General features: G+C 40.8%; 1 protein-coding gene across 1 annotated transcript in view; it reads left to right on the top strand.

Moving 5' to 3' along the window:
- Positions 1-9,670: 9,670 nt before the first annotated feature.
- Positions 9,671-10,794, top strand: part of LOC306864388 (voltage-dependent T-type calcium channel subunit alpha-1I-like) — a gene marked incomplete at its 5' end in the record, with an annotated part of 186,726 nt that continues 185,602 nt past the window's right edge. Inside the window, one exon of the mRNA XM_079408392.1 lies at positions 9,671-9,900. Coding sequence (XP_079264518.1) covers positions 9,671-9,900 — 230 coding nt within the window. The remainder of the gene's footprint in view (positions 9,901-10,794) is intronic.

The raw sequence follows: 10,794 nt of genomic DNA, 5'->3' as shown, positions 1-10,794 counted from the left end.
CCCTGTACTTGGCCGCATTCATCTTTCCTTCTATTGCAACCAGTCGTCCTGTCCCTGCAGCTGAAAAACACCCCAACAGCATGATGCTGCCACCACCATGCTTCACTGTTGGGACTGTATTGGACAGGTGATGAGCAGTGCCTGGTTTTCTCCACACATACCGCTTAGAATTAAGGCCAAAAAGTTCTATCTTGGTCTCATCGGACCAGAGAATCTTCAGGTGTTTTTTAGCAAACTCCATGCGGGCTTTCATGTGTCTTGCACTGAGGAGAGGCTTCCGTCGGGCCACTCTACCATAAAGCCCCGACTGGTGGAGGGCTGCAGTGATGGTTGACTTTCTACAACTTTCTCCCATCTCCCGACTGCATCTCTGGAGGTCAGCCACAGTGATCTTTGGGTTCTTCTTTTCCTCTCTCACCAAGGCTCTTCTCCCCCGATAGCTCAGTTTGGCCGGACGGCCAGCTCTAAGAAGGGTTCTGGTCATCCCAAACGTCATCCATTTAAGGATTATGGAGGCCACTGTGCTTTTAGGAACCTTAAGTGCAGCAGAAATTGTTTTGTAACCTTGGCCAGATCTGTGCCTTGCCACAATTCTGTCTCTGAGCTCTTCAGGCAGTTCCTTTGACCTCATGATTCTCATTTGCTCTGACATGCACTGTGAGCTGTAAGGTCTTATATAGACAGGTGTGTGGCTTTCCTAATCAAGTCCAGTCAGTATAATCAAACACAGCTGGACTCAAATGAAGGTGTAGAACCATCTCAAGGATGATCCGAAGAAATGGCCAGCACCTGAGTTAAATATATGAGTGTCACAGCAAAGGGTCTGAATACTTAGGACTATGTGATATTTCAGTTTTTCTTTTTTAATAAATCTGAAAAAATGTCAGCAATTCTGTGTTTTTCTGACAATATGGGGTGCTGTGTGTACATTAATAAGGAAAAAAAATGAACTTAAATGATTTTAGCAAATGGCTGCAATATAACAAAGAGTGAATTATTAACTATTATTAACAATATCTATGAAATTATACTTTTTCTTATTGATGTCACACTGAAGCTGTGTGATTTTCATAGTAGTGCACCCTTTCAGCTCACCTTAAAATAATATGAAACCTTTAAAAATTACAGCACTGTAAAACCACAGACCAGCAATAAACTGTCAAATCTATAATATTATTGATGTAAAAGTACAATCCAGTAATGCCTGTGAAGTAATGTGTTAGCGTAGCACGCAATCTTATACAGCTAGTCAGCTAACTGTGTTCTGTAGCAGATCTACGTTATGTTGCTAAAACTATCTTTTGGATCTAATGTAATTATTTTTCACATCCAACTTCCAGGTTATAATATGCAAAAGTCTGAACATTAATCTCTTAATTTTACAATAAGTAGTGAAACTTGCCCAAAATAAAGGCATAAACATCTAAAAAACGCACATTTAAGGAGCTCCTCTTTTGGTGAAAGTTTTTAGACCGCTTTCAAAATGGCCGCCAGAGAGTGTGAACAAATTGAGACTCATATCTCAGTGTGCAATGATCTGATTGATTTGAAATTATTCATCTATGTTAAGACATCAAGTAGGATAATAAATTATTTTTTTCTTTTTATAATCTGATCTCAAAAATGGAAGTGTGCTTAATATATATACATAAATTCTTTATGTAAATCAAAATATTAGTCCTTAATATTTTTTAAAAAGGTTTAAAGGGCACCTATTATGCCCCTTGTTTTACAATACATGTCTCAGGTGTCCCCAGAATGTGTCTGTGCAGTTTAAGCTCAAAATACCCCACAGATCATTATTTTGAGTGGAAGTAGTAACACGCTGTTTTCGTGCATGTCTCTTTAAATGCAAATGAGCCACTGTGTTTACAGTTTGTACCTCGGATACTCTGCCAAAAAACATCTGTTTGGTTTTGATTGTCATGTCTATTGTGCTGAAATCATGATTTTTACAGCCATATCAGTCTAAACATCTGATATACGTTTTTCAGAGCGCACACATCTGAAGCGAACGTACAGAAAACATCTGTCACACGGCATATGAGTAATAAACAAAGTTCTCTTTCATGTCTTATTGCGCTTAAACTGTCAAATACACCCAAGTTTATGCTAAAAACACACAAGTTACAAAAACACAGTTGGTTATGTCTGTGAAGGTAAAGAGCTGGGAAAGAAGCTGCATGTTTATATTAGATCTGTGTATTAAATGACAGTAGCGTAATATGCAGTAACTATGCTGCTGTCTACGCTTTTAATATGACCCAAACAATAAAATAACAACAACAGAAACTTTTATTTTGAACCGACTTTTATTTTGAAGTCGCTGAGCGCCTGAGCACACGCAATGGTCATATTCTCCCTCTTGTTCGCTGTTGTCGTTAATAGTTCTGTCTAATACGGATAGAAGTCCGTCTAATAATCAGATAAAATGGTTAAACGAAGGAATTAAAATGTATACAAAAAGTATTATTACAATTGCTTTTATATTTTTAGTAATAGAAAGGCAAACATTATAATACTTTCTTGTTTGCAGTCAGCATTCAGCAAATACGCATTTATATCATGTAAACAAATCTTTGAATGACTAATGAACATTTAATTTCACAAACCTTGCAAACTTAGTTGGATCCAGTTGTGAGATCTTGTGAAGTGTGCATTTGTATCCTGTATGATCACGTGTTCTCTGCGTGACGGTTGGTCCGTGCAAATTGAATGCAGACAGGAGGAGAGTTCAGCTTCACTGAAGACGTGCGATCGGCAAACTTTAAACTTGTGATTTCAAATTATGCTGCACTTTAAGGAAGGAAGGAAGTGACGTGTGGCCAAGTATTGTGACCCATGCTCAGAATTTGTGCTCTGCATTTAACCCATCCAAGTGCACACACAAAGCATTGAGTAGTGAACAAACACACACACACCATGAACACACACCCGGAGCAGTGGGCAGCCATTTATGCTGCGGCATTCGGGGAGCAGTTGGGGGTTCGGTGCCTTGCTCAAGGGTCTCACCTCAGTCGTGGTATTGAGGGTGGAGAGAGCGCTGGACATTCACTCCCCCCACCTACAATCCCTGCTGGACCTGAGACTCGAACCCACAACCTTTGGGTTACAAGTCCGACTCTCTATCCATTAGGCCACGACTTTATGCATTTGTCCACTGCCATATTCAAATAATTTCCACTGTGTGCTGTATGTAATCGTGAATGGCCACACAAACTTCTTTGAGATTGCAACTGGGGTCAGACAAGGATGCATCCTGTCCCCTCTCCTTTTCCTCGTCGACCACGACTACGTCATGCGGCGAGCTGGAGCATGCGTTAGGGCCGGCATCCACTGGTCCGAACTGGATCGTCTCAGCGACCTGGATTTTGCCGATGACATCGCCCTGCTGGAAGACCGCACTGGAAGGAGAAGCAGGGAAAGTCCAAGATCATGCACGTGAGCAACACGGCCCAGACATGGTGAATCACAGTCGGGACACCGCAATTGGAGGAAGTAGAGAAGTAAACCTACTTGGGTAGTGTGATCTCCCAGAACGGCGACATTGAGGTGGAAGTCAAGTGCTGCATCGGGAAGGCAGCAGCTGTTTTTCTGAGGATGAAAAATATCTGGTCCTCGCCTTCCATCTCAATCCTATTCTCCGCAATCGTGGTCCTGACAGCCATCTACGCCAGCGAGATCTGGAAGGTGCCAGGAAGCATTAACAACAGGCTCAACATCTTCCAGCAGAGGTGGCTATGCCAAATTCTGAAGATCCGTTTTTATGATCACATCACCAATGAAGAGGTACTTCGAAGGAGTGGCATGTGCAAACTTCATACCATCATCGCCTGTAGAAGACTCCGACTGGCTGGCCACAATTTCCGTATGGAGAACAACAGGATCCCCAAGACGGCCATGCTATGGGTACCTCTTGGTGCCAAACGACCACGAGGACACCCCGGAACACGTGGCGATGAACGTTCCTAAAAGTTTTGAAGATGCTTAACATGGCATGGGACGTCATCGAAGCTCTCGCCCAAGACCGAAGCCGATGGAGAATGATTGCTGCCCGATATGCTACATAGCATGAGAGGAACTAAGTCTAAGTCTAACATTATGTTCACACCAGACGCAACTTGCACGAATAAATCGCGCTATTCGTGCATAGTTGGATGCTTGAACATTTTGAGTTTACTCGCTTCATTCGCGCGTGAAATTCGCTTCATTCGCACGTGAAATTCACTTCACAACAGACGCGAATTCGCGTCATGGGAGGGGCTTCTGCCAGGCGGCTCCAGTTTCGTTGCGAAATGGCTGACATGGATTTTGTTGAGAGGGTAGTTGCACTTTATGTGCAATATAAAGTGAATATCCGCCAAAGTTCCGATTTTTCAACTTGCGCGATTCGCGCGAATCACGCGTTACGCGCGTCAAATGCCCGAAACGCTCAATTCGCGCAGCTTCATTCGTGCGAATCGCGCCGCAGGATGTCTATTCGCGTCTTTGCATTGACTTAACATGTAAATCACTCGTGCTTGGCGCTTCATTCGCGTCTGGTGTGAACGCACCATAAGGAAGCTGTATGTAAATTGAGTGTTACCTTGGCTTTATTTGAAAAAATATGATTCCCAATGCACACAAACTTCCCAGAATACTGAGTATTTGTGAAAAATACTTTGTCATCTAAAGTATAAGTATGTTTATTTAACATTTATTTTTTGATTCATTTGCACATTATTTAAAATTTCTTAAAAATCAATTAAAGTAAATGAAATTCGGCTGTCAAAAAACCAATATCGGCCGACCACTAGTCAACAGTCGTGGGGGGCTTGTAAAATGTGATGTCACATTGTGCAGATTCTGCACACAGCTTGTTCTGAGACACTGCTTATGATTTATGGGGATTGAAAAAAAGGAACGGGTGAATTTTTATCATTATAGGGTGGTTGTGTACACACATTTATGTTTACACATAGTGTAAAATTGTTTTTTTTTTTTGCGTAGTATGTGCCCTTTAATAGAAAAAATAGAACAGATATTAGGTAAAGGTACAGTGACATCATATTTATAGACCTTAACATAAAATAATTATTGTAGTTATTAGGGGTGTTCCGATTGATCGGCTACCGATAATCGCTTGGGGATGTTTGATCGGCGATCTCTAAAAAGGCCGATCTCAAAAAAACGATCTCAAGCTGATGACGCACCTGATGTGAGAGATTTGGCACGACATGCAGCTCAACTTCTCAGTCTTTGTCCGGCACGGGTGAAATAATTATAATGCTGAAGGTGAGGTACAATTCATATTTCTTCATTAAATAACTTTGCGTCGTCACTATAGTTTATAAATTGCATTTCTTTTTAATTCTTGCCAGTCTTTAAACCATTCAGCACTCGCACACACACACACATAGCGCCAGGTTCACATCCACATGGTACTCTTGGAGGTAGAAAAACAAAGTTCTTTATGAACCGCAGGATTGCTTGTAATAAAGTTTTAAATGTAAAAGGAAAGTCGTGGGGGAGTCGTGGCCTAATGGTTAGAGAGTTGGACTCGTAATTGAAAGGTTGCGGGTTCGAGTCCCCGGCCAGCAGGAATTGTAGGTGGGGGGAGTGAATGTCCAGCGCTCTCTCCACCCTCAATACCACGACTGAGGTGCCCTTGAGCAAGGCACCGAACCCCCAACTGCTCCCCGGGCGCCGCAGCATGGCTGCCCACTGCTCCGGGTGTGTGTTCACGGTGTGTGTGTGTGTGTGCATTTGTTCACTATTCACTGCTGTGTGTGTGTGCACACATAGCACACACTGCCTTTCAGTCGTGACAATACGTCACGACTGAAAGGCAGTAGAGCTGACTGTTTCTGTCAATGGTAAGTTTGTGATAACGTAAGAAAAGTAGTTTAAATGTTTTGCCACTTGAGCAGCTTAATATATAAATCTAGAAGTAAATGCAAAATTAAAAAGCATTGAATAATGTGTTGCTTTGCTTATATTTATTGTGTTTAAACGCATCTATGAAAGTTTGTATTACTGTACTGTGTAAAAAAAATAATCATAGTACTGAAAAAGCATTTTCAGTGGCAATGTTTGGATTTGAAATTAAAATAATGGATAAATGTTGTGTTAGTGGTAAACTGCCACAGATCAGTTGCAGACTCCTGTGTGAAAGCACAGTCAGTGCTGCTTCTACACCGCTTACGTACCGCACATGGACTGCATACACACAGCAAACGAAGTAGGCCTATTTTTGAACCTGGCATAAAAGGCCACCTCATATACAGCTCACAAAATCAGGCTTGTGTTGTGTGTAAGCTATTGCACGATTGTAAAAACAAAAATGCACTGCTTATCAAACATTTAGGTGAAATGAATATGTATTTTTGAAAATTGTCAAAAAAAAATGCCCCTCCACCACTCAAATTAAAAAATTCAGGCCCTGAATAAATGTCTAAAAACCCCGATTGGAGTATCACTATAAATAATTCTACATAATAAAAAGAAGGCTTTAAAAAGATTGGTATCGGGGATCGGTATCGGCAGATACTGCTTTCTGTGATCGGCAATCTGTGATTGGCCTCAAAAACCTCTATTTTGGTTAACTATTCTATTTTCGTTTTGAGTAATATTTTATTCCCTCGTGACCATTTCTAAATGTTTAACTGTAAGGTAAATGTGTGCTTAGGTTAAAGGTGTTTTAGCATGTAGCTGATTTATACAGAAGCGTCAGCACGAGCTCTCTGGGGCTTCCTGCAGCTCTTAGCGTTGAATGTGAAAGTGTGTCTATTCTCCCATTAGGAGTGCTAATGTGTTTTAGCGTTAACACACGAGAGAGGCTTACCACAGAGCTCTCCCTGCAAGAGTGAGACGAGAGGGAGGCAAGAGCAGGAGAGGAAAGAGATTAAGACACTGAAACTTTTGAGGAGATAATGAGAAACTCAAAATGAAGCAAATTAGCAGAGTGAGATTTGACAGTAAGAATTAATGCGAGATAGACAAACAGTTTTGAAACAGCAAAAATAGTACACTGCAGTCCTGTTGTTATCCGCTCATATCCTTTCTCCTTTCTCTGATTGGCTGCAGTTGAATTTCTTCTGCTTAGCTGTATTTACAGTCATAATGGCTGCAAATAAAGGCTTTTTAAATGTTGGCACCTCTGCATCTACTCAGGGAGAGGGGGAAAAAGGGAGAAACTGCTAATTAGATTTGGCTCATCACCACAGCAACACTGACAGTAGGTAGATTTGGTGTTCCAGGACAAAAGGAAAGTGGCTTGTTAGATTTTATTGAAGTGAGCAGGGCTAATGGAACCTCATGGAGTACTGCAGGACTTCGCAGTCAGGTGAGGGATGCGACTGATGCTGCAGAAACTCATCCACGCTTCTGTCTCTTGCTTTATGAGTCACTGTGTGCAGTGAGTGAATGAACAGTGATGTAGTGCAATATGCTGCTGCATTCATTACGGATTTGGAGTTGTTTTTATTCCAGTCCTCATGAAAGCGGAGCAGATGATAGAGCGGCTCAGCGCTGGCACATGAACATGGCACCAGCACAATATGAGCAAATCGAAAGTTATCTGTTTACGTGTAGCTGGTATTTCAGGATATCTAGGCTTATAGAGAACATCGGTAGGGTTCCAGAAGTAAAAAATCCTAATTTTCTCATGTTTTTAGCAAGAATGATGTATGAATCCTTCAAGACAGACATTTAATATGCTTTGAGATTTAAGCAATAGTTTGCTTCTGCAGATCTCAAGCCAGGAACATTTTTACCGTCATTTAGAATAAAATGTGTTTAATAGCGTGACTTTTGAAACTTAATTTTAATAAATGTATCACATTTTTTCATGTTGTTCAATATTAGTATTTGTGAAATGTGGTCAGACCTAAAGAATTCATGTAAATTTTACATTTTAGCATGAAGTGCAAGGTTTTTTTTGTTTTTTTATATTACGAGATACATGATACTGCATAAATTGCAATAGAATTCATCTGTTTCTGAATGGTTTTATTTTTTTGATCAAGTCTCCCCTAGAAAAAAAAGTAGAATATTTAAAATAATATATTTTTTTTTTTTGTAAGACATGACATACGGCCAAGTATGGTGACCCATACTCAGAATTCGTGCTCTGCATTTAACCCATCCAAAGGGCACACACACAGCAGTGAACACACACACACACACACACACCGTGAACACACACCCGGAGCAGTGGGCAGCCATTTATGCTGCGGCGCCCGGGGAGCAGTTGGGGGTTTGGTGCCTTGCTCAAGGGCACCTCAGTCGTGGTATTGAGGGTGGAGAGAGCGCTGGACATTCACCCCCCCCACCTACAATCCCTGCCGGCCCAAGACTCAAACCCGCAACCTTTGGATTACGAGGCCAAATCTCTAACCATTAGGCCACGACTTCCCATACATTTATTTCATACTAAGTATAGTTCAAATCTATTAACTGACATATCGCTTGAGACTTTGTACAGTCCTTATTAATGGTGATGTTAAAACAAATTTTAGGCATAATATTAAGAAATGCTCCAAACAAAGTTTAATTATAATTTATATCAGTAAAATCTGTGATGTAAATTTTTTTTTAATAGATTTGAATTATACTTAGTATGAAATAAATGTTTTTAAATAAATTATGGCATAGGATGTTAATTTTTTTATTTATTAATTTTTTTAACTAGGGAACACATTTCAGATATTGCACCGTGATTCTGCCATACGGTAGTTTTTTTCATGTGCTACATATTTAAATTGTGTAATACAAAAATAAAAATAAAAACTCTGCTTAACTATATACTATAAAAATAACTATAACTATACAACTTAACTATAACTATAAAAAATTTACTTATTAGTCACATTAGTTACTGGTCCAAAAGGCTTTTCAGCATTTGAGCAACACTAGTAGAGGTAGAAGAAGACAATAGAAGCTATATAATAATAATAAAAAAAAACATATGAAGTTGCGCTCCTTACATCCTTGCTTCTTTTAAGGCATTGAAAAGTCAGATATGAGCTAAATGGGATTCCCTGTCAGACTACTAGAAGAGGCTTGTTTATGAGTTTGAATGCTAGATCTAGCAGTCTTGGACTTTGGTTATCTGTAAGTGCTAGAAAAGCTTTGTTGTGTTTCCCATCTTCCTTTACACGTCGCCTACGCATTCTACAATAAACATTATTCTCTGGTCTATATTCGGTTTTTGAAATCCAAGCCATTTTTATATCACATAATTTGTGACCTCTGCAGATGCAACAGCGCTGTGGATACTGAAAAAGTGTGTACTATTTACTGTGAATTTACTGTATTATCAATATTGTGGAGTTATTTTTTTTTCCAATCAATACCGTTTTAACACCTAGCCCTACCCACAAGAAATATGCTGAAAAAGTTAAAAGTTAAATAGGCCTACTTGCTTTAAGAATTACTAACTTTGTTCCAGAAATAAAATATGAAGAAAAAATATATATTGAATGTCAGTACTTGCACAACAACACAAGTTTACTGCTTCCATTGCTAACAATGCTAGCAATAAGCAGTGAAATTTTTGTGACTTTTTTTTTTCTCACTATACCTGTTGCTGTGATACATTTGTACCAATGGGTATTTTTTATATCTGTATAAACTTTAGAATACTAATGCCTCTTTTTCGTCTTTTTCCTCAGGCTGCCGCTCCGTCGCCATGACGACCGAAGAGTGTCCCGTGCCGCTTGGCATGAGCCATGTGGGGACGGGGCTGTGCGAGGACCTCGGCCCCTCTCAGGGGGATGACATCATCGAGGAGGTGGGGCCGTGCGATGATGCGGGCAGTGACCTCAGCACTTTGGTCGTGCCGTTTCCTGAGTTGGCGCCAGTGGTTTTCTTCTGCCTCAAGCAGACCACCTTCCCGCGCAACTGGTGCATTCGCATGGTGTCAAGCCCATATCCTTTAATAGCCGGCACTCAGGGTTTGTGAGTAGAGTGTGACTTCTAACAATGACTATGGGTTGACTTGGAGGAAAGGTGGTATCTAATTGACACAATAGCCAGTTGACTTAATCCAGCTTCCGACTGCTGTGTAGTTAGCAAGGCAGTGATTAAGTGCTGTGAGATCGCTGTGACAAGCTGATCTAAACACACTGCGACTGACAGCTTGGCGTTGTGCATGTCTTTGACAATGACGAGACTTTCGCGAGTTGTCGCCAGTGACAGTGACATTGAATTACAATGTTAACATGTGAAAATGCAGAGGCACATAGAGTATAAATTTGTGCAGTTAAATAATGAAGTATTACATTAAAATATGAATGAACTACTTGAGTTACATAGGTAAGGGTTTAAAGTGCATCGATAATGCCTCCTTGGTGCACTTTGCAAAGCAAGACTGAGTTTTCTCTGCCGTTTGAAGTTCGCAAGTTGATTTTTCTTCCCTTTTTGTGCATTTCTGCCAGCAAGCCGTGGCTGCCTTGGGGACTCAGACTCCTTTGGAAAGTGTCTTAAATCGAATTTCATGTCTCTGCGTTGGTTTGGCTGACACTCTCATTTGGCTGGGCTCAGTGAAAGCCTTTTATACACGATGGGCACAGGTCTTCTTCGCCCCACAGAGGCCCAAATCTCCCATTGCTTGAACAGCCACAGGGCGCTAATCAGCACCGCTCACTGTTACTGCAAAGACGGGCGCGTTCGAACACTGTTGTCTCCAGCTGCTAGTCGGCTAGTAAAATCTGCAAACAGAGGCACTTTCTGAGAAGACATTAGCGCTCACACATCTCTACACAGCATGCCAAATTTATTTCAATGCCTTAATTGGATGTCTCCGTAACTTGT

Source organism: Barbus barbus, assembly GCF_936440315.1.
Source record: "Barbus barbus genome assembly, chromosome: 4".
Taxonomy (NCBI): domain Eukaryota; kingdom Metazoa; phylum Chordata; class Actinopteri; order Cypriniformes; family Cyprinidae; genus Barbus; species Barbus barbus.
Note: the sequence above shows the minus strand (reverse complement) of the source record. Positions and strands in the feature narration are given on the sequence as shown.